The sequence below is a fragment of the Kryptolebias marmoratus genome, linkage group LG3 (assembly GCF_001649575.2).
Source record: "Kryptolebias marmoratus isolate JLee-2015 linkage group LG3, ASM164957v2, whole genome shotgun sequence".
Classification (NCBI taxonomy): Eukaryota; Metazoa; Chordata; class Actinopteri; order Cyprinodontiformes; family Rivulidae; genus Kryptolebias; species Kryptolebias marmoratus.
In genome coordinates this window covers 28,571,078-28,594,489 of record NC_051432.1, presented here as the reverse complement: position 1 = coordinate 28,594,489, position 23,412 = coordinate 28,571,078, and the positions used below count along the sequence as shown (strand labels likewise).

The following is a 23,412-nucleotide window of genomic DNA, read 5'->3' as shown; positions in this document are numbered from 1 at the left end:
CGCTACACAAACCCACAAAGAAGAGACTAGACCGCAGAAACGGTGGCGAATCACTTTAGAAACAATAAATATTGGGTTAAAGTTGAGGGAAAGTTGTGATTTTGCGGGGTTTGCTTGATTTTGCGTTAATAGTTGCGATCGTAACATCGCGAAATCCTGGAGGGTCTGATTAAGAGTTATTTAAATCCTTCATCGTACTTCCTCCATTTATCTCCTTATGCATCTTTTGTCTCTTAATGTTTTTTTTTTCTTTTTGACTTTTTCATGTCTCCTTATGCTTCCTTTTGTCTCCATAAAGGTCCTTTTTTGTCTCTGTATGCTTTTAGTTTCCTGTTTTTTCTGTCCGTCCTTCTGCTGCTTTTGTCTCTTCTTCCTTTTTAAACATTAAGAGTCCAGATTTTATTCAACCCATTTTCACCTTTTTCAACTAATTTCATCAAAGTCCTTCAGTTTTCTGCATTTTCACAGAAACCCCAGATGTTTGTAGTTCTCGTTTTTTTCCAGTTTTCCATCCTAACAAACACTCGTCTCCTGATCTGCTTCCTGTCATCCATCTTTAACCCGGCTCACCACTCAGGCACTCCAGGATGAGGTAGAGCTTTCCTCCGGTCTGGAAGGCGTACAGCAGGTCCACGATGAACGGGTGCCTCACTTTCTCCAGGATCTCCCGCTCTGCTCGGGTGTGGGCCGTGTCTTTAGCATTGCACACAATTTTAGCCTGTAAGAGACAAATAAGGTGTTTAAAGAGGCAAAGATGGGGAAACGATGATGGAGGAAACTGAATAAGACTAAAGAAATGGAAGGAGGGGATGTCAGAAGCAGACAGAGGATGGAGAGGAGCCAATCAGCTGACAGCTAGATCACCGTACCTTCTTCAGAACCTTCATGGCAAATATTTTCCCTGCCTGGGCTCCTTGAACCTTCCTCACCTGGAACACCTTCCAGAATAAAAACATTAAAGTCAAAAGTCTTGATTCGTTCCTAATTTTGTTGATATTTTCTTTTAAAGCAGCAGGACTTTCCTGTCATCTCTGAGGTCTGCAGCACTCATCCTGCAGACTTTCTGAGGAGCTGAAGGCGTTTTTGGACCTGGCTGCTTTTTTTATTCAGTTTCAGGTCTTGAATTTTGAAATTGGATGTTTAGGTTCTTTGTTACCAGCAACCTGTTACAAAAACATGTTTCCCCTTCATTTCTTTAGGTGTGGAAGTAGCTGAGAGTCATCCCAGACACATCCTCTGAGCAGTAACAAATCTTCAAATCTGGCATACGAGGCAGCAGGCGATGGGCATTTCACGAGCGGAGGTCGATTTTTAGGACTGAAACAACTTTTTTCCCCTTCTTCTAAACAAACCGCTCATTAATCTAAATATGCCGAGTTTTCAGCTCCAACCTTTTCTGAATTATCTGGTTGTTTTCCACTCATCGAACCGTGTAAAGGTTCAGTTAAAGAACAGTCAGGTTCTGCACTGAAGCTGAGTGAAAAATGAGTCAAAGTCCAAAGAAAAACTTTAACAGACCTTCAGAAAGTCTGGAGAACTGTTGTTTGACCACTTTAAGAGATTACAGGAACGTCAGGCTGCTTGGAAGGAAATAATAATAATTAGAAGAGGCTACTTTTGAATTCAATGTGAGAAAAAGAAGTTTCTGAGAAGAAAACAAGGGAAGGTACAAATTTCACCTAAAACAAAAAGGTCAGCAGTTAAAAATTAGCAAACAGTTATTACCCAGTGTGCACGTCACACGCTCACCTTGCCATAGGCTCCTTTACCCAAAACAGTAAGAAGCTCAAAGCAGTCGGGTCCGACCCGCTCGCTGTCTCTGTTGACACTTTCACTGGTCAGCTCCACCTCCTCCGTCTGCATGCTGGCAGCAAAACAAGCAGGTGTAAAATAATGACACGTCCACGCTCCGTTCTTCAGTCTAACTGTAGATTTAACTTACTTCTCAGGTTCGGCCACGGTGAGCTCGCAGGCGTCATCCTGCAGAGAGCGAAGAGTTAAATCCAGGAGGGAGATGAGATCAAAACACGTCCGATTTTAAAATGTAACGACGCAAATATTAGAGTTAAATAAGATGCAGGAACTTTATGATCAGAGGGTAAACTTTAGTGTTAGGCTTGTTTTTAATGACAGTATCCTGAGTAATTTTTAATCACTCGTTCATTTTGTTTTTAGGATGTTTGTTGTTGTGGATGAGAGCTGGTGTCCTGCAGAAAATCACAGATAAAGGAAGGAATTAAACTCCAAACCTCAGTGTCGCTGCCGTCCTCCGTCTCCAAGTCGATGTCAAACACCCCCGCCATCCTGAAACCCAAACAGGACAAACATTTAGTCCCTGAACGCCTCTCTGAGGAGAAGATTACACCTGAAGCCTGTTCTGGTTTATTCAGACAGAAACAGCAGGTGTGGAGACGTGATCCTGAAACCAACTTTAACTAAAAAAAACCTTTTAGCTTTTATGTTTAAGAACAAGAATCATTTTATGACTCCCATGTGTTGCTTTATCCATAAACACTTCCTTAACAGAATTACTTCAAAGCATCCGCATTTTGATTAAACTTGGTGCAACTAAAAATATATAAACATGTTATTAATTTCATTATTGCTCACCACCGTAAAAACTGGGCCTCATGTAGCAAACAAAGAAAATGGCTACAACTCTAAAACTTGGTGTGGTAGTAGCTGAGAGTCATTCCCATCACATACTTCGAGGACTAACAGATGGCATCAGATCTTAGTTTAAAACTTTGCCACACAAGTTGGCGAGAAATACGCGTTTCTTCAAGGAATGATACCTTTTCTTTCACTCTACAGTTCCTGTTATTAACATCTGTAAAAACTGCTGAACATTTCCTCTTTCTTGATGTGGAACAATTATAAATATGCCAACATTTTTAATAATAAAATTAGGAATGGGCGGTATGTTCTGCAGGGTATTTTATTTTGAAAAATGATCTATTTCCTGAACTTGACAGTTATTTTTCATGTACTAACAAACCTACAAGCTAACCGTACCGAAGCTTCACTGGAGAACTTCTTTTCTTCCACTAATCCGTGGGGAAAGGGATTTTATATGAAACTAGTCCATGATGCATAAAACTTTGTCACATTATGAGCTTCAGTGTGTTTGTAAAATCAGAAAAGCTTTATTTCCAACATCTGGACCACAAAACATCTGCCATCTTCTTTAAAAAACCAAAAACTCCAGAGTGGAAACCTGAGATCGCAGCCTGACGGTGACTGATTTTTACACGACTGCGTTCAGACATTCAGGTGGTTGTGGTTCTGGTTCAGGTGGAGCTCGTTGCTCCGAGGCCACGGCAGACGGGTCAGAAACACAAAACAAAGAGCAGGAAGTCAGAGTCAAACGGGTCAAGACCAAACGCTGGTCTTTCCAGCTTCACAGCAGGTCTGCTGATGATAGGGGCCACGCCCGAGTCCTCATGGCTGCTCAGCCTGTTCTAAAAGTACACACAGTACTGTGCAAAAGTCTTCAGCAGCCTTTAAATTTAGCTTCTGAGGAGCCAGATGTTGTCTTTTAAGGAGGAGTTGATCAACAGTTCTTCAGGCTTTCTGAAGACTTTAAAAAGGTTTTATTTAAACTTCTGTTTCCATCCAGAACCTGACCTTTTTCAGAGAAATCCTTCTTTTGTTTCTGTCTGACTGAATGGATGAGTGGATGAATGGATGAGTCAGAGTTGTGCTGACACACAGCAGCCTGTCACAAGGAACAATGAGTTCCCGTTTCTTTCCTTGAATCTGTAACAGCTTCATCAACACAAAACAGCATTAGATGAAAAGTTGGCGACACACGTTTTATTATATCTGATTAAAAACTAAACAGAACAAGTGGAAGACAAAAGAAAATGCGACAAACCAAAAACTAGGAGATGAACGGTTCCTGAAATTCATGTCTAATAAAAAAAGGAGCGAAAGAATCTAAAATATCTGTGAGATAAACCTGATATTCCTTCAGTTTAATTTATTTAACTTCTATTAACTAATCACAGAAAATGTAGACTGTTTTAGGCATTACAGTTAATGTTCACCTTGACCCATCAGATGATCCAATTCAAGCTTCATTCAGGCCAAATATTTACTTTAAATTTCAACATCAGAAAAAGAGTTAACAAATCACAAACTGGGTTTTAAACAGACTACAATCTGTGATAATCTATTCAACATTTCACATATTTTAAAAGTTTTATTTCTGTTGTTTTATTTATCCATTTCAAAGATCTCTGACAAAAAATGTCAAATGTCCTTTTTATTAAATTTTACAGTTTCAGGTAAAGTTTTACCAAATCCCAAACTGTATTTTAAAGAATCTTTTACTTCTGTAAGAAAATCTAGATTTAATTTCACAATTTTAGGAAGAATTTTCTCTTATTTTTTTGGACTGTTTAATCTGATCTAGACACAGAAATCAGTGAAATGGTCTCCAACAAAGCTTAAAGTTATTATTAGAGCTAAATAATAAACAAAAACACAGATAATAGTCTCCTTCTGTGTTGATACCGTTTTATATTTCAGAGTTTTGGATCAGATGAACAAACAGAATCAACTTCAGCTTCACATCGACATCAGGTTTATTAATCTTCCATTAGTTAGTAATATGTGGCTGTTAAAACAAGTTAACACCACAGAAACTCTGATAAAGTCAGTCAGAAAGAAGCTAACAGAGCTGCTAGCTGCTGACAGCTAATTTGACAGGTCGGAAGCTAAACAGAAACATGCTAATGCTAACTAGCTTTCACCTGTGAACGAAGCCTCCTTCCGGCGGATCTTCGGTTTTCTCAGTCCGTCTCTTTAAAGGTGAAGCTGTTTTTAGTCGCAGAGAACCATGGCTGCCGTGGCTCTTTATTTAACCGAGAACAAAACAGTTTTTAGGCTCCCGTCAATCAAACAGCAGTAGTCAGCAGCTGCGCGGTGCGCTGACGACGGGTTAACTTTTACGCATCTACGTCATCAACAGGGGCGGGGCTAAAGGAAAACAAAAACAAAGCAAGGAACACAACTTTTTATTTGATCAGTTAACAAACAGGCTCTTCAGGTTGTTGTTTTTTATTATTTGTTTGTTTGTTTTTTGTTTTTAATAAGATTGTAGAATTCATTTAATGAATTAATTTATTTTTGCCATCCATCCATTTTCTTTACTTGCTTCTTCTTTCCGAGTGACTGGGGAGCTGGTGTCTGTCTCCAGCAGTCACTGTGTGAGAGGCGGGGGACACCCTGGACAGGTCTCCAATGCATCACAGGGACACATAGAGATGATGAATGAGAAAAACAACGATTGAAGCTCTCACTCACATCTTGAAACAATTCATCCATCCAGCCATCTTCTGCTGCTCATCCATGGTCAGGGTGCAGAGGCAACAGGTCCAGGAGGGAAACCCAGACCTCCCTCCCTCCAGAGACCCTCTCCAGCTCCTCCTGGGGGATCTGAAGGCGTTCACAGACCAGAGAGAAAACATAATCCCTGCAGCAAGTTCTGAGTCCGTCCCGGCGTCTCCTCCCAGTGGGACATGCCAGTGGAATGTTTTTAATAACAGTAATTTAGCGTTCTTCGTGAGAACCAAGGACACTTCACATAAACGATCAAATCAAAACAAAAACAATAAAAAACTAAGAAATGAGAGCCACATTGCTGCTGCAACAGCTAAAACCATTTCTCCTGTTTCATCTGAACGTCCTCTTGTGGGAAAGTATCCCTCATAACAGCAGACTTCAGACACTTTTCTGTCATGATGTACAATAAGAATCAGAATACCTCGATTCATCTCAAAGGAGGGAATAAAATACAAAACACTCATTTCCAGGCAAAAGCACAGTGCCATGTTCTAACTGGAGTCAGGGCTGCACGCCTGGAAGCACGGGCCTGTAGATGTCAACAGAAAGAGGTTAACTGAATGTATTTATGGTTCTGCTGCCTCCTCATGTGGTTTGAAAGGATGCTCAGATGTTTATTCAAAACAAGAAATTACATTATTTATTACTATTGCCTAAAAGCATTATTGGTAAATTCAATTCCTGAAGTTAAATGAGAAGCCCTGTCCTAGTATTTAATCATTTTTTACACACATAAACAAACCTCTCTTAGTCCTGATTAAGTCTAAATGCTTTTCATACTTAACTTTATAAAGAAAATCAATTTAAAAAGTAAAATGCATTATGTTATGTAATGTACAGAACTCTGTATGAGTGCGATACAAATTTCTGGAGCAGATTCCTGATGGCAGCAAAGATATGTAACAGAAAATTAAAGGTTTTTATAAATACAAAAGAAAACGACAGAAAGTAAAAGGACAGAGAAGGATATACAAACCATATAAACAAAACAAAATACAATAAAATAAAATAATAAATCCTACTGTCATACACAACTATCCTTGAAAATTTGGAAAGAGAAAGAGAGGAACTATGTTCTCATCTATCACAGAATGATCGAGGAATATTTGAAGGTATTTCATACATTTACTAGAGCTGATTATTTTAGACAAAAACAGACATTAACTACCAAAAAATAGCAACTAGAAATGTCTTTTATCCAATAATGTGTCATATTTTACATTAAAACGGGATTACACTTATCCTTTTTTTTTTTTAGAAAGACTAATTTTTCGTGTCCTGCTATCAGCTAGCTTTCATCCTTTCATATTAACAATAAAAAATTATAAATACACATGATGTGTTGGAAAACAGTGTTTGGTGGCTGACTGTTTGTCAGGCAGAAGCGAACATGACAGAAGTTGGGAATAGACTGATTCTCTCTGCGATTGAAAAACAACACACAAGACCAGGTTTATTTGTTATTTATTTGAGGTATTTTTATTTATTAATCACCAGGAGCTGTCGACTGAAGTGAAAGTTACAACCTTTACAAGGAACACAATCGTTTTACAGAGAAATGGCTCAGCAGCGCCGTGAAGACGGTCGGATCTGACTCTCTGGCTGCAGTGTGCGCTCCCGACGCAGGGGGGACCAGAACTTCCTACAAGACCGGAAGTGGAACAAACCTGGTCACATCATTGGCTACCCGCTTTCTGGAGTTGGCGCGAGACGAAACAAAGCCCGACTGCTGATTGGGTAGAGCGAGACACGGCAACGGCTGTCCGTTGGGACAGAAATTGAAACGTTTGGAAAAGAGAAGAATGAGTGACGAGGGTAACCTTTTATTTTCTGAAGTCTTGAGGGGTTAGTGGATACAATTACACTCGCAAAAAAATAAAAATGTTCGCCCGAACAGGGACTTGAACCCTGGACCCTCAGATTAAAAGTCTGATGCTCTACCGACTGAGCTATCCGGGCTCTGACCAATAGCTGAAACACTGTTCATTTTGTAGCGTCAAATAACAGCCTGTTCTCCATTTAGGTTCTGCTTCATGATTATCTGAAACTACTACTACTGTGTGTAAATATACACTGCGTTATTACTGTTCACACCACCGAATTAAAAAAAAATAAAACAAGAAAACAAATTGAACAAAATCCGCTAACGTGAAGCTAACGTTTCTTGCTAGCTAGCTAAAGAAGTTAGCTACCTGTTAGTGTTACACTCAGGATAACACGATTTGGTTATATTTTTTAAAGTATTCAGAGATAGATAATAGTTTCCAAAAACGACAATTACCTTTACCTACGTCTTAAAAGTCGAATTATTTTGCCTTTGGTTTTTAAAAACAATGATATTTACCTAAATAAAATCGTGGATGTTAAATTGTTTCACCGTGTCCTTTATATAGAAATTTGCCAAAGTTAACGATTATACCTTTTCAGAACAGTAAAAACTGCTCTTTGAACACGTTTTAACTCATAGAACTTTACATGCATGTAATAAATTAACTACAAAAGTGAAAAGGTAACGTAGGCCCCAGCGAGATTTGAACTCGCGACCCCTGGTTTACAAGACCAGTGCTCTAACCCCTGAGCTATGGAGCCTGTGATGCCCCATATGACGTCACTGTTGTATATATCCTTACCAACGCTATTGTTGTCATTAGTATTAATTATAAGTGTTTTGTAAAATAAGAAACTGTTTTATTTATAGAAATATTGAGTATTTTATAAAATTCAAAGGATAAAAAAACAAGAATTCAGACGTTTATAAAACGAATTTTAAAAATCCCAAATGTGTGATATGCTTCGTACATCCACCAGGGGGCAGCAAATGTATCACTTTTTAGCCGTTATTGTAACGCTGCAGCAATCAACTCAATTAAAAAAGAATGGGGATTTTTTTTTTATTCAATTACTGATCCTGTCAATTAATGGCTGTGAGATTAGTCAACAAAAAGTCAAAGTTTTGCAAATGAGGCGAAACAAGTCGTGGGTTTTGTAGGTCGCTGTGTCTGCTCGGGTGGGTTTCTAGGCGTGGTGAGGGGCAGGAGCTGGAAGGGTGGTTGGGGGTCTCGGCTGTTGTCCTCGTACCCAGAGTCACACCGAGGTTTATCCGAGACGAAGCGAACATGGACGCGAAAGGATAGCAACCTTTGTCCTCCTGTGATCCAGAGAGACCGTTTCTCTCTGTTTGGATGCATTTTTTAAACAGAAGTAAAAGGCAGAAGTGCTTCTCTTTGTGTGGGGTGGAAAGAGAGGGGAGACCGAGCCATGGTGGAACCTGAGGGTAGATTTAATTCATGAAGGAGTTCGTTAAAGTTTGTTCCAGAGGTCTCGGACTGGGCGGGAGGACGCACAGGACCCACAACAGGTGAGCGATCTTCCCATCAGGTGATTACAAACTCCCGGTTCCGATCACGGCTGAGACTCCGGGGCTCGTGTTCCCGGCGGCTTTCAGACCAGCCGAACCTGTTTTTCGGACGGGTTGGGGAGTTACGGAGAGTGCTCCGCCACAAGCCACCAGTTTGTCAAACATTTCGGTTCGCTACGCCCAAACTGCCCCGGTCGTGTTGGGAGGCAGAGAGGGTTAAAAAAAGGAAAAAAAGGACTAGTTGTTGCTGTGTACACCCTGACCAGACTGGCTCATCTCTGCCTACAAAGATCCACAGACTGACGGCAGCGCGGAGGTTTTCCTCTTCAGGAAAAAAAAGGGCCGAAGATTTAACGACTCTCTCCGGAGACAAAGAGGCTGTTCGAGCGGAAAGCCGCTAAAAAAAACACCAGGCCGCCTCGTTTCCCTGCTTCGTTCCTCGGATGTTTTAACGTCGCGTTACGGCGGAATAAGGAGCTCAGCCGAGCGAGGACCGTGATTTCTTTCCCCCGGCGGCCATGCGAGGAGCTCGGGTCTTTCTGGAGGAATGTGCCGCCGCCTTCTCCCGGCGTTAGCTCCGCCGCGGCTCCATGTAAGGCTCCGAGCTTTGTGCGTTAGCTTCGCGCTCCAGTCGGCCTTTTATTAATTCATCACCAGGTATTCAGAAACTCTGAGGAATTAGATTAAATCTGAGCAAACGGAATAAAAAGCCTGTTGTGTTTTCCTGCCGCTCGGTTAGCCGCTGCTCCGACTTCCAGGCGGGGTTTTAAAACTACGAGCCCCGCTTCTCTGCGTCTTCCAGGGGCTCACAAGTGTCTCCCTTGTGTTTTTCACTTTCCTCCCCAGGGCCACCAGTAACAACATGCTCCTGGCCTCCGCTGTGGTGGTGTGGGAATGGCTGAACGAGCACGGCCGGTGGCGGCCCTACAGCCCCACCGTCTCCCACCAGATAGAGGCGGCCATCCGGAGCAGCGACCCCCGCGGAGGGAGCGTGGTCCTCGGCCAGGTCGACAGCAGGCTCTCGCCCTACATCATAGACCTCCAGTCCATGCACCAGTTTCGACAGGACACAGGTGAGGCAGGATCCAGGTCGCCATCAGTCCCTGAAAGCAGGAATCCTGCTCAGATGTTCCTCGCTTACCTCACTTTGTTCCTTTTTCTGAGAGTTGGTTCAAATCTGTTGATATCTGATAAATGAAGCAGGTGAAGCTGGGATTTAGTCTCATAGGAGCTGAAGAATCAGCTGTTTTTAATGTTGGACACAGAAATATACTTCAGTTAACTGCAGCGACTCTTTAAGGTGCTTTTCGCCTGTTAGCTTCTTATTTAAAATATTTCTAACAAGCGAGAGAAATAAGCTTTTCCTGCAAAATGCTGAGAGCTCAAAGATTGCTGACATTTTCTGAAGAAGCTGGACACTAGCTGAAAGCTAAAAGGCTAGTTAAAAGTAGCTAAAGGCTAGCTGAAAGTAGCTGACCCTGGTTTCTTCTAACATGGGTCTGTGTCTGTTTGTCTGCTAAACGTTCAGCTGTTGCGTTTTCCTTGATGACATCACTCTTGGTAGAAATGGCGTCTGACGGCTACGTGTTATGGAAAGAAGAAGCCCCGCCTCCTCGCTGTTCCTCATTTCAGCTTCTGAAAGTTGGGATTCTGGACAGGATGTTGTCACATTAAGGTCTTATCTGCTGCTGTGATGGAAAACACGTTCTGTTTGGACTCCTGAATGAAGAACGTCTGCTCTGGGATCCAGATGTTGTCCTCAGCAGTCAGCCAGATGTTAGCATGAGAGTTCTTTGGATCCGAATGTGGGCAGTAAGCAGTTTGGGAACATGAAAACACACCAAGCGTGTGTTTTTCCTGCCTGGGTGTCAGATATTTGCTGGTATCTGTTCTTATTGCTGCTCGTTGGGTCATATCTGCAGGGCTCGGTCTGAAATGGGAGCGAGGAGATTGAATTAGTTTCACAGTTTGACTTTCTGAGATGATTCAGATAAAAACTCTGATCAGCACTGATGGCTTTACTAAAGAGACAAACCAGTTATTAGTTCAACCTAGTAAAACTGAGCTTCCATCTCACAGATCAGGGCTGATTTATCATTTATTTATTGTCAGATGTTTTGATTGACAGCTGTTGAAGGGTAAATATGGATTCAGTTGTTTCTGTTTTGGTTTGGAGTTTTCCAGCATCGCTTCACCTAAAGCCAGTGGTGTCTGGTCCCGGTCCTGGTCCTGGAGGACCACCATCCTGCAGGGTTTAGATGTTTCTCTGCTGTGACACACCTGATTTGAATAAATGAGAGATGAACGGGCTTCTGCAGAACCTGAAGACCAGCTGAGGAGCAGAGAAACATCTAAACCCTGCAGGATGGTGGTCCTCCAGGACCAGACCCTGGACCAGGACTGGACTCCGCTCCTTTAGATGAAAATCTCCAAACAGCTACAGCTGCTGAGTTTACTGATGTGAGGTTGACGTTAGCTCTGTGTTTGATTTGGCTCTTTATTTGTCAGAATGAAATCGTTTCCTGTGTTTCCTGTGAACTTTGTTCTTGTTGGCTGTGAGAACGTTCGGCTGCCTGCAGCAGCTCCGTGTGGCGTGTTGGGAACACCTAATCCTTAACAGATCACAGCAAACGCAGCAGACCAGCTCCTTGATTATTGCTGCTGTAGCTTCTCAGGCGTTCAGGACACGGTGAATCCAGAAGAAGAACATCTGGACTTGTGTTCTGCAGCTGAAGACGTCCTGCTTCTCCTCCGAGGAGCTTTCTCAGCGTCTCAGTAAAGCTCCTCGGAGGAGAAGAGGAACGTCTTCAGCTGCAGAACACAAGTCCAGGTGTTTTTCTTCTTAACCTGTTTTTGGATTTCTTGTTTCTTGTGAACTCCAGAATCATCAGATCACATCCACACATCACTTTCTGATGAATCTTTACTTTATTCTGTCTCTGTTTTCCACATCGTGGGAAAACGGGTCCCTCGATGGGAAGAAGGCGCCTTTCAGACCAGCTTGTTTTGTAAAAAAGGCTTTAGTGTGGTTTTTATCTCTGTTATGAATTATGTGACATTACAGGACATTGTCTCGTGTTCAGATCTGTCAGAATGACAAACAGCTACTGTAGGAAACATTTACAGTATATATTTATAAGAATTAGTCGGTGACAGAAAGCATTTGGACCAAACTAACTCTGTGTTTGGGTCACCCACCACTGTCTGTTAGCAAAATATTTCATGAACCACTGATGGATGGATCTAGATCTATAGATGTGTAGACAGGCAGACAGATTTTGGCACTTCATGTTGTAATAAATAATTTATTGTTAACCATCCTCTTCATCAGCTGAAGCCAAAAAGTTATTTTTCCACAAAATTCAAAAAAAGAAATCCCCTATTTAAGAGGAGCGCTGACACTAAAGCATTAAATAAAGCTCCGTTCACAGTCTGAGCTGAAATAAATCATAAAATAAATATATTATAATCCCTTTTTTACTCAGTCAAAAAGGAGTTGGTCCTCAGTGGGTTTACATTCTGGATTTAAAGAGAAAACTTTACTGTTGGCTGATTGGATTTAATGAAACTCGTTAAATTATCTCTGGATGAACGTCTTCAGCTGATCAACCTGTGGGGTCAGCCCGATTCAAGATGGCCGCCACAGCAGATTGATTTTAAACTCACATAAGTGGTTATAACTGGGTCAGTTCTACAGAAAATGGGCTGGAATCGGGCGTGGTAGTAGCTGAGAGTCGCTCACGCCACAGACTCAGGATGGCGGGCGATATGCATTCCTTCAAGGTTTCTGTTGGGCCCATTGTTCAGATCAGAACCAGAAACAAAATAATCTGAGTTAGGAGGCTCTTAGTTTGAGTCCTGAGGGTTTAGGTTGGGTTCCATAATTCAGATTACATCTAAAATTAAAAACCAAAAACGGATCCATCACTGGGAACAAACTGAGCTTCAACAGGAACAATAAGGCAGTGGAACTGCGTGGAGTTCCTTCAAGCTGAGTGTTTTAAACGACGGAGGTCATGTGTTCAGACTTGTGACCGGGTGAAAAGTGATACGGAGACTAACAGCCGAGCTCCGGCAGTTTGATGAGCTGAAGCAGCTGGACGTGGCCGTCGCTGCTGCATTTTTCGTCTCTTACACATCGACACGCAGCAGCTGCAGCCTCCTGACACAAAGGGAAACAGAGGAACCTCGGTTCTCTGCAAAGAACGGCACGTTTCATGGCCTAATGAGCACAGAGTTCACGTTCGTCATCCTCCTTCTTTGTTTCGCTCCCTCGAGTTCTCCAAACACCTCCCCCAGCTCTGGAACGGCCGAAGTCCTGCCGGGGGATCTGACTTCGGCTTCATGTTGGGCAGGGGAGGCAGTGTTGATGGGTTTGTTGGGAGGGTCATAACAGCTTCGAAGGAATGCTGAAGCAGTTTTTTCAGCCAACACATCAGATGTTCAGAGTTTCAGTCACCGCCGGTCAAAATGGAGGGCTTGTTTCCCCCAAAAGGAGGCGGAGCTTCGTGTACTCAAGGTCTTGTTTGAGACAGATTTACGGTTTCCTTCCAGTAACCATCCTCCTCTCTGCCGTATTACAGGCCTCTGATTCCCGCCACTCGCCCAGCCGGGACTCTGATTGGTTCCTTGTCGTTGACTTTTAACCAATCATCGTTCCTCATGAGTCATGGTCGCCTGATTCCCTGAATCTGACCCAATCAGAAGCAGCGTGAGCGAGTCATGACTTCCTGTTTACAGCTGATGTCCTGAGGGACATGTAGTTCAGATTCGGCCGACAGGTTGATGAACGTGGCGATACGTTGAATACAGGGAGGGTACAGTACGGATGAAGGGTTAAAGGTACAGAGTACCACAGAGAGTACCACAGAGAGTACCACAGAGAGTACCACAGGGAGTACCACAGAGAGTACCACAGGGAGTACCACAGGGAGTACCACAGGGAGTACCAGCCTACTTTTATCATTTTGTTAAATCCCTGGTTCTTCAGTATGAGTCAGGAGCTGACTGCTGACTTTACAGAACATTTAACTTTTTCATGTTTTAATTCCTAAAAGTGAAGCACCTGCCGTTAGTCCTGCAGCTGATTGACAGACGAGTCTTTTCTTTAGCAGCAGCAGATGGAACAGGGAAACAAAGAGAACTGAAGTGATAAATCTGTCAGATCTTCAGACCTAAACTCAGCAGAGTCCGACACTAAAAGAAATCCATGGTTTTGTTTTTGTACGCTTCATTCCAGCTCACCTTCACCAGTTTTAGGACTCGTTGAAAGTTTCAGCATCTTTTTATCCGTGGCTTCGTGGCTCCAGCTGGTCCTGCTGAAGGAGGAACATTCCCAGACCCCCACAAAGCCCCGGGGCGTTGGGGTCACCGTGGAGGGTGGGGACGGGGGGGCGCTCCCCAGAGACGGCCGGGTGTGTGTGTGATAATGGCAACAACAAAGTGAGACGGGAGGGGCACCAAACATTTCAACTAACTTTGTTTACATGAACAACAAACCAGGATTTCAGGGCTGGAAGAGAAACGGTAGAGGCTCTGATTTAAAATAAAATAAAAGCTGCACGGATCTGAAGACCGTCCTAAAGTGTCTGAGGTGTTTTTTCTGACAGTGAGGATTTATTTTCTGATGTAGTTTGTTCCCTTTGTTCAGGTTTAGGACGGTCCTCAGTAAGCTTCAATTAAAACTTGGTTTTTCAGGCGTGGATCATTTATGCAGTTTATCTTCACCTGTTTGTTGTTGTTTCTAAAGGTTATAAAACAGTAAGTTGTTCTAACCCTGAGAAAAAACTGCAGCTAAAAGCTTAAAAAACCTTTAGGATGATTAAAACTGTAGTTCAAGCTAAAATTATAGTTAATAAAACAAACCAGAGCAAGCATGCTGGAGTAGATGTCAGAGGAGGAACTGATCCGGTCTGAGTGTATTTCTGAGGATTCTTTGTAAATAAAATAAAGTATAAAAGTTAAAAATGTTAAAGTCACAGCAGACCATCCCTGGTTGAGTTGTTGGTTAAAGGAGCACAACTTCTACAGAAGTAGTTTAATTTAAAAGAAACTTTAAACAGAAAGTGTGAATGCTGACTCAGCGTTTCAGGCGGGTTGTAAAAAGTTCTGGTTCGGATCAGTTCGGTTCTGGACCTCCTGAAGCTTTTAGCTGCTGCCTGTTTTTCACCTGGAAGCTGAGAAATGAACTCTGTTATAAAAAGTTCAGATGGTTTCAGACGTGGATTGTTTTCACCTGATCGCCCCTTCCTCCTCCTCCTCCTCCTCTCTGTGGAGCTGAAAACTGAGCCTGAACTCAAACCTCGGGGGGAACGGACCCTTTCAAGGTGAGACTCTGTGGAGACAGGGAGGCGGAGGAGGAAGAGTTTCACCCGTTCAGAGGTGAAGAGGAGGACGAAGGAGATTCAAGGCCTGTGTTGGGATTAAAATGGCAGCCGAACGCCTGATGGATCCAGTTTTCTTGTTTTCCATCTGTTTTGGGTTTTGGAGGCAAACAGGAAGCCGGACAGCTTCTCCTCTGGCTTGTTGTGGTTAAACTTGTGTGTCGGGTTACGGGTTCTGGGTTCTGGGGGCCTCAGTGGGCTTTTCACACACAACCAGCCGTCATGTAGAGCAGCTTCACGGCCCGGTACCGGTCCACGGCCCGGTGGACCTCTGATGTAGGGTACACGAAGCACCAACACGAACCTAAAGATGTTTGTCTCAGTGTTGCTCTGATGATCACCTTTTTATTACTGATAACAAGAGACTGGAACCAGATGATTCACAGCGTTTCTGACACACACACACACACACCCGGGGCTGAGGACTCGTGATGAAACTCAGGGAGTCATGAGGAGGAGGAGGAGGAGAAATCAAACACGTTAAGTTAAACGCCTCGCGGTCCTCGGAGGAATGCATATCGCCCGCCACCTTTCAGGGCGGAGCTTCAGACTCGGATCTGACACACTGGACTCTCAGCTACTACCACACCGTATCTTAGCTCAGTATCTGTAAACCTGACCAAGCTTTGGCTGTTTTTGTGTTGGGTAAGGTCTGTTAGCTGTGGCAGCCATCTTGAACTGGGCTGACTCCAAAGGTGGATCAGCTGTAGACTTTGTGTTCTGTGAGTCTGTCGCTCAGCTTCAGTGGTCCAGAGATTAAACAGACTGACAGGAAGGAGGGAAGCTTGTCGTTCTTTGAGTGGATCGGCTCAGCAGGTCTTAGAAAACGACCAAAAAAAGACTAAAACTCAAAAAACCTGAAGTGTGTTTCTGATTGGAGCTGGTTTTAGGAGTTCCTGTTCCTGTAGTGAGAGATGAATCACAGAGAGAGAACGGGTCAAACCCAGGAAACAAACCAAGCAGAGAGGAAGAGATGCAGCAGGAAGCTGAAGAGAATAAAGACCAACTGAACGAAGGAAACGTAGTGAAGACGGCGGCGTTGCTCCGAGTCACTTTGACCTTTCAGATAATCTGTGAGCTCATCTCACTCTCTTCCATCTGGACTCGCTTCCTCTTCCTCCTCCTGCCTTCACAGCTTCATCATCTGAGACTTTCTGTTTGCTGTTTCAGCCTTTATCTCACTTTCACTTCTTACTCCTGTGTCTGGCTCGGTCTCCAGACCTTCTCCTGTGGCTTGGTTCAGTCCTTCCTGCCGACGGTTCCCCGGCGCTCTGTTGCTCGAGGGCACGCGGGCCGTTTGAAGATGATGAATGGAAAAGTCAAGCAATGTGCTTTAATGTCAGAAAGGGTTTTAGTTTTTGAAGTGGGAGAGAAATAAGAGGCCGAGATGGATCAGAACAGAGTCTGAAGTCGTCTTCATGCTCTCATGATGCTCTGCAGGTTCATTAGGAGGTCTGAGGGCTGCTGGGAGTTGTTTTCAGTACTAGTTTTAGCTGCAGGTTCAGTCAGGGCTGTGAAAAACCCCTCAGCTCCGGAGGATCCGGATCATCCAGGAGGATGAATTTTCCCACGAGTCGCTGGTGTCGAGGATTTCAGGAGGAGAGAAAGAACGCTGTTCCCTCCGAGCGTGAAGGCTGACCCCAACATGTGTTCGCCTGCTGGTCAGCCTGCAGCCGCGCGTGTGTGTGTGTGTGCGCATGTGCGTGCGTGTGTGTGTGTGGGTGGGTGCTGCAGAGAACAATAACAATAAGGACCAGATGGTTGGACTCTTTCTCCACCTGCTTCAGGACTCGTAGTGTTCTCCACTTTCTTCGTGAACTTCATATTAACCAGGCGTGGGATGATTGGATCAGTCCTGATCGGGTCCGACGGGTCCAGAATCAAACAGATCCTGTCAGACCTGAAAGAAATGAAACATTTTGCTCTTCACTGCAGAATAAATCAGTTTTATTAAACAAGATTTTAGGATTTTAATGATCGAACGGAGTCGAAACGTTCCTCCACTCGAGCAGAGCCCAGTCTGGGTCGGGTCCTGATTTACCAGAACCTCCTGGAGGCCAACACCAAAGGTTCTGCTGTTGGAAGCACAGGATCCTGGTCCTGTACCTGAGCAGACCAGGTTAGAACCTCCTGACTTCAGTTTGTTTCATTTAACTGTCAAACTTCCTTTTAAGCCTTTATTCCCAAAACTAAACCTCCTTGTTGTCATTTTCTTATCTTCAGTGTAGAAATCCTGCATTCCTACAGTCCTTACAGTTCCCATCCAACCCGTCAGTTTGAAACAGCCTCTCTTTGTGAGGAAGACCTTGGCCCGGTTAGCTTCAGTCCGACACACAGATACTCCCATTCCCAACAGGCTGCTCTTGGATTCAATCACACGGAGAAAATCCCTGCGGGGATCAATGAAGCCGCACATTATTCCTTTTCTTATGGACATAAAGGAGGATATGAAAGAGCATCTGTGTGCGGCTCGGGCCTGTCGGAGCGGTTTCATCACCGCGGACGAAGCTTTTCTGCTGCCCATATCCTCGCTTCACCAGAGACAAAATAAATCAAGTTAATTATTCAGAATTAGTACAAAAAAGCTCTGTTTTAATTTAATCTTTTTACACATAAACAGATACTTGAAAGTTTTTACAGTTTTCAGTTTGAATTCCTGTATCAGAACGTACCTGAAGGGAAGGACAGCCTGAAGAATTCCTGGTTCAGTGTTTCTGAGGACTTTTACAGTTTTTATTTGACCTTTGGATGTTTTTTACACTGATTTTCAGTCCAATCATTGAATGCTTTTTGTTTAAACCAGCTAACTCTGAAATATGAAACCTTCGGCCATAAAAATGGCTGCAAAACTCAAGGGATGAACCAACGTGTGACAAATATACAGTTAGTTCACGTTTCTTTAGCTGAATTATTTAAACAAATACCGAAACAGCACAGTTTGATTGTATTTAACACCAACAAGATGATTCCCAAAGAGTTAATTTTAATATTGTAATAAAACTAAAAGTCCCATCATGCAGCAGTCCTGTCAGGAGGAAACGTGGTTTTCTTCACTGAAGAATCAGGTTGATCTGCCCCTGAAACTGCTTTGTTTTTGTTGTTGTTGTAACACAGGTTTTAAGTTTGAGTCTTTAAAAAAACTTAAATGACTGAACTCACAGATTCAAGATGGCTGCCACAACTAATTAACTTCTGCAGACTCATAAAGAGCTTAAACTCAGTGTGGTAGCAGCTGAGGGTCATCTCCGGCTCATAGGATGGCGGGTGATATGCATTCCTTGAAGAAAGGCTAGTTTCTGTCAGACTGTTAAAGAATAAATCCATGAAATCACTCTCTGACCGTTCATGAATCAAAGATGGAGGCCGCCCTGCGCCTCGCCGCCTCGGCCCGTTCAGGAGTCACACCGCGGCGGCCGGAAGGCGGCGAGGTCGCAGCTGGAAGAGAAGCCTGACAGAAAACATCCATGACTTCGTTTGTCCTTCAGAGGTTTTATTGATCATCAGAGCTGCTTGTCGCCCGCCTGCAGGGCGTCAGAACAATCACTTCACTTCCTGTCGTTGTTCAGCACAAAGTCAGAAACCTTCACCTCCGTTACACGAACACAGGAAGCAGCAGAAACTTCGGCTGTTTTAGCACAGAACCAGCTGAGTTCAGGATGTTTCTTCTGTAGAACTTTTCAGGAGTTCCAAAATCCACGTTAGTTTATATTTTATAGAAACAGCTTCAAGTGTTTTTATATCTTCATCATTTGATGGAGAACTCTGAACTTTTAAACAAATATGAAGAAATTAACTTTTTTTTTGCCTTCTGTGCGTCAGGAACCATCCGTCCAGTTCGGAGGAGCTTCTATGACCCCGCCTCGGCCCCGGGTCAGGGCTGGCAGTGGGAGTGGGAGAACGACGCCGGCACGTGGACGCCGTACGACATGGAGGTGGCCATCGCCATCGAGAGCGCCCACAGCCGCCAGCAGACCTGCCTGGACCTGACGCCGCTCGGCTTCTGCTACCTCATCGACTTCAAGAACATGACGCAGGTTTGTTCTCGACTTCCTGAGGGTTCGAACTCGGCATCGGACTTTCAGAGAAGTTGGCTTGATTCATTTTGTGCGTTTTGTTGTGATAACAGTTGGTTCGCCCTGCAGCTGCGACGCCACAGCTGTTTCCTGTCAGCTCTAATCAGTGAGATGGAAACAGAAATATTAGGAAAGCAGGAAGTGTCTGTTAGGCTACTAAAGATGGAGAGGTTAGGAGTGGGATGTAACACAGCCTGTTTGTCTCAAAAATACGATGAAGTTTTTAAACCTGTAGCTTCTTCAAATAAAGATGGTTCCTTTCAGTAGAGCTGCTCAGTTCGGGTTTGTTTGTTTTTCAGGAGGCAGAACGCTCACAATGTATGGCAGAATAATCATTTTCTTTATTTATTTGTCAGTTCTTCTGTTTTTAATGAAACAAACTTAATGCCTTGTGGAGCTCTGCAACAATCACAGAAAAATATATTTTTCCTGCTTTTAACTGCATCCATAAATCTTTTATCAAGCTTCAGTTTTACATCCTGACTGTTTGTTTGTTTGTTTGTTTGTTTGTTTGTTTGTTTGTTTGTTTGTGCAGGTGAACAGACAGAGCCAGAGGTGTCGCAGGATCCAGCGGCGTGCAGACCTCACCTACCCGCTGGTGTCCGGCCCGCTCCCTCTTCCTAAAGGAGGAGGCGTGGGAGGAGGCGGGGGGCTGACAGGAGCCCTGCTCGGCGTTGGGGTTTCGGGGGCCAGCATGGGAGTTGGAAGTTCTGTCAGCTCTAATGGAAGTTTACCGGTTCCTGGTCTGGGCCAGCCCTGTTCCTGCCAGCAGTGCATGCTGGTCCTGAGTGTGAAGACCGGTATGGGAGGAGCTGGAGGAGCGGGAGGAGGGATACAGACTCTGGGTCGCCGCTCGTTAACCATGCAGCGACCCAAGAACTCTGCAGTCCTCACCTCCAAACCTCTGAGTCCGTCGAAATCTGCCACGCTGGGCCGGGGTCAGCTGCAGAACCCCAGCTACTACCAGACGCTGCCGCACGGCCTCGCCATCACCAAAAACACCGCCTCGCCCAGACGAAACGCTCAGCTCTTCGCCCAGTCGCTCGCCGCCCTCACCGCCGGCACCTCCTCCATGGGCATCACGGCAGCTTCCAACAGACCGCCTCCCCCGTCTCTCCCGCCGCCTCAGCCTCCCTCCGTCCCTCCCAAACTCCGTCCCCGTCGCCGATGGTGATGAAGCCGCAGCGCGCGCCGACGGCGGCAGCGACGGTGTGCCACGCCCCGTTGCCGCAGCGGTCGAGCCTGGCCGGGCTGAGCCGGCCGGCGCTGCAGAGGATCGCCATGGCTCAGTCCAGAGCGCTGATCGCCTCCGGGTGAGTGAGGGAGAAACACGCCCACATTTATTCAGGGTTTGAAGACGGTTTGTCTTCGTCTCCTGCTGGACAGTTTACCGTTCGCTGCAACAACACGTTTATTAGATCTGCACAAACTGAACACAAACACTCACACGCTCCTCGTTCAAGTCCAAACAAGTCGTGCACGCTGGGACAAGAAGTTCTGGAGACGTTAGCGTTGTGACATGTTTCTGAGGGACGAAGGACAGCCGTGTCTCCAGCTGGTTCGGCTGGTCATCAACAAGAAAACAGCTTGAAGTTGGTTTAGATGTGGCTGCTTTAACCATCCGTTGGTTTTTATGTGAACCTTCAGAGGAATTCTGACGGGAACACTGTTCCAGCTGTTGGTTGGGTGTGGTAGTAGCTGAGACTGGTTCTTATTCTGAACACGAGGCCATGAGATCGTTCTAAAAACAGCTACAATCTGCAGATCTTCAGCATGAAGGCCGGTGGGCAACATGCATCTCTCCTTTAATTCTTTATTGAATTAAACTCCATCTGTACCTGTTTCATCGTGTTCAGGGTCACTGCTGAGACCCCTGACCTCTGACCTCTGACGAACACCGTTCTCTGTTCTGGTCCATCAGAACTTTTTCCTCCTGTAGGACCAGTTTTTAGGGGTTGAAGTTGAATCTTTGGCGCTGGTTCCTGTCCTCTGCTGCTGTTTCTAGCAGCAGCTGTAACTGTTTCTGATTTTAATCAGCTGCTTCTGGAGACGTCTGAAAACACTGAACAGGAAGTGATGGTTTTAGTTTAGGCAGCATTCCTGCAGATAGTTTTCCAGCTGAAAGTTGAGTTGGATGTTTTGAAACGTAGCTTATTTTTCTGGTGGGCCCCCTCCCCTCCTGGCTCCTCTCAGCACCCGGGGCCCCTCGGAGCCCCATTGTTGGTCTCCACAGTAACCTTTGTTGGATCAGCCAAGCCTGGGCCACATTAGCAGCACAATGCTGGGCCTCTGCTCGTTTTCCTCTGGGTTCTTGGTTCTCCTTCCCCCTCTCCTCTCAGACCTTCTTTATATTCTCTCCATTCTGTCACTGGACAAACATGAGCTCAATAATTTTCACGAGCTGGGTTTGTCTTTGTTGCTCAGATTTCTAAAGTTTGGTGCTGTTTTAGACCAAAGTGTCCCATTTGGTAAAGATTAAAGTATTTCTGAAGGATGGAGGGGGTTTTCTGACGGCTGTCGCCTCTTTGAGTTCATAAAACGAGGACAGGTGTAGAAAAAGGAAACTCTTTAATGATGATTGTTGCAGAATATTAAACTAAAAGGTGATGAATTCAGTTTCCTTCAGGTGCGTCTCTGTGGACCGTCTCTGTTAGAGACTCTTTCTGTTTCAGTCTCAGTGAATTCTCCTGATTCTGAGTGTTTCTGTGACCATGTGTGCTCTGTGTGTGTGTGTGTGTGTGCGTGCACAGAGCGTGTATTTGGTTGCACACATCGTGTCCTCCTTGGTCGGCTTTGTCCCCACCTCGGCATCTGCCCCAACGTTTATATTCAAACCTCCTGAAGTTCACGTTAGACATGAAGGTCAGCGGATTTCTAATATTTATCATCAGAGGCGGGAGCCACTCTGCATGATGAGATCGAGAACATCGGGAACCATTTGTTTTCATTTGAGGGCTGTATTTTACCAACACGGTGTAAACAGAACGAAGGAGAAAAGCGACGGGGGGAATGGATTCTGAATAATTTGGTGGTTCTGCTCGCCACCCCCGCAGGCCTGATGGGAGGGCATGTATAGATGCATACGTGTGCACGTAGACGACCTCACACTCAGACGGCGCCCGAGACGAGGGCTGGGGCACAGACGGGACGGGGAGGGGAGCCCGTGAGACAAAGGAACGAGTCAGCAAACTGTCAAGGATTGATCACAATGTGGTGCGAGAAATCAGGCCAACCGCAGAGGAGGAGGGAGGCGACACACACATTGTCCCTCGCTCTCACACACTCTGCAGAAGTAAATATTGGCGATCCGAAGAGGACACGGGCTGAAGAATGTGTGGGGGAGGCAGCAGAAATCCTCCAGTTCTGACTTCATCGCGGATAAAGAGAGGAAATGTGGCGACACCTGCTTGTTCTGCAACAGGTTGCAGTTTGTGGCCTGCAGGGGGCGCCGTCACCGCACACAGAGACGAGTCTGTCCAGGAACAAACCTGCAGATTAACAGAAATTATCAGTGTTTAAAACCGCAGAAGTCAGGGAAACGATCCACGAGAATCAACTGGTTTTATGGGAATAACTGGAAATAAATCTGTTAAAGGTGGGATTTTAAATACAGCTGGAGGAATAAATGTTACTTTAAACAACAAAACTCTGTTACTGTGTAGAGACAGGTGAGACACAGAGGGACAGGTGAGACACGTAGGGACAGGTGAGACGCTTAGGGACAGGTGAGACACGTAAGGACAGGTGAGAAACGTAGGGACAGGTGAGACACGTAGGGACAGGTGAGACGCTTAGGGACATGTGAGACACGTAAGGACATGTGAGACACGTAGGGACAGGTGAGACACGTAAGGACATGTGAGACACGTAGGGACAGGTGAGAAACGTAGGGACAGGTGAGACACGTAGGGACAGGTGAGACACAGAGGGACAGGAGACTCATAGGGACGGGTGAGATGCGTAGGGACATAAGAGACATGTAGGGACAGGAGACACAGAGGGACAGGTGAGACACGTAGGGAGAGGTGAGACATGTAGGGACAGGAGAGACACGTAGGGACAGGAGACACAGAGGGACAGGTGAGACACTTAGGGACAGGTGAGACACGTAGGGACAGGAGAACATGTAGGGACAGGTGAGACACGTAGGGACACGAGAGACACGTAGGGACACGAGAGACACGTAGGGACAGGAGAGACATGTAGGGACAGGAGAGACACGTAGGGACAGGAGACACAGAGGGACAGG

The 23,412-nt window shown here is 44.9% G+C and overlaps 1 protein-coding gene, 2 non-coding genes and 1 pseudogene across 3 annotated transcripts in view; 1 reads left to right on the top strand and 3 right to left on the bottom strand.

Moving 5' to 3' along the window:
* Window positions 1-4,959, bottom strand: part of LOC108247815 (ribosomal protein S6 kinase beta-2-like) — a 15,884-nt gene extending 10,925 nt beyond the window's left edge. The window contains exons 1-6 of the mRNA XM_017436184.3: window positions 4,758-4,959; window positions 2,250-2,304; window positions 1,943-1,980; window positions 1,750-1,864; window positions 870-938; window positions 571-718 (exon numbers count right to left, since the gene is read on the bottom strand). Of these exons, the coding sequence (XP_017291673.1) occupies window positions 571-718; window positions 870-938; window positions 1,750-1,864; window positions 1,943-1,980; window positions 2,250-2,303 (424 nt within the window). The 5' untranslated portion in view covers window position 2,304; window positions 4,758-4,959. The remainder of the gene's footprint in view (window positions 1-570; window positions 719-869; window positions 939-1,749; window positions 1,865-1,942; window positions 1,981-2,249; window positions 2,305-4,757) is intronic.
* A 2,276-nt stretch (window positions 4,960-7,235) lies between these two features.
* Window positions 7,236-7,308, bottom strand: trnak-uuu. Its single transcript has one exon. It is a non-coding gene; the product is annotated as a tRNA-Lys (tRNA).
* A 557-nt stretch (window positions 7,309-7,865) lies between these two features.
* trnat-ugu lies at window positions 7,866-7,938 on the bottom strand. Its single transcript has one exon. It is a non-coding gene; the product is annotated as a tRNA-Thr (tRNA).
* Window positions 7,939-8,339: 401 nt separating this feature from the next.
* LOC108247814 overlaps window positions 8,340-23,412 on the top strand; it is a 22,694-nt pseudogene continuing 7,621 nt past the window's right edge.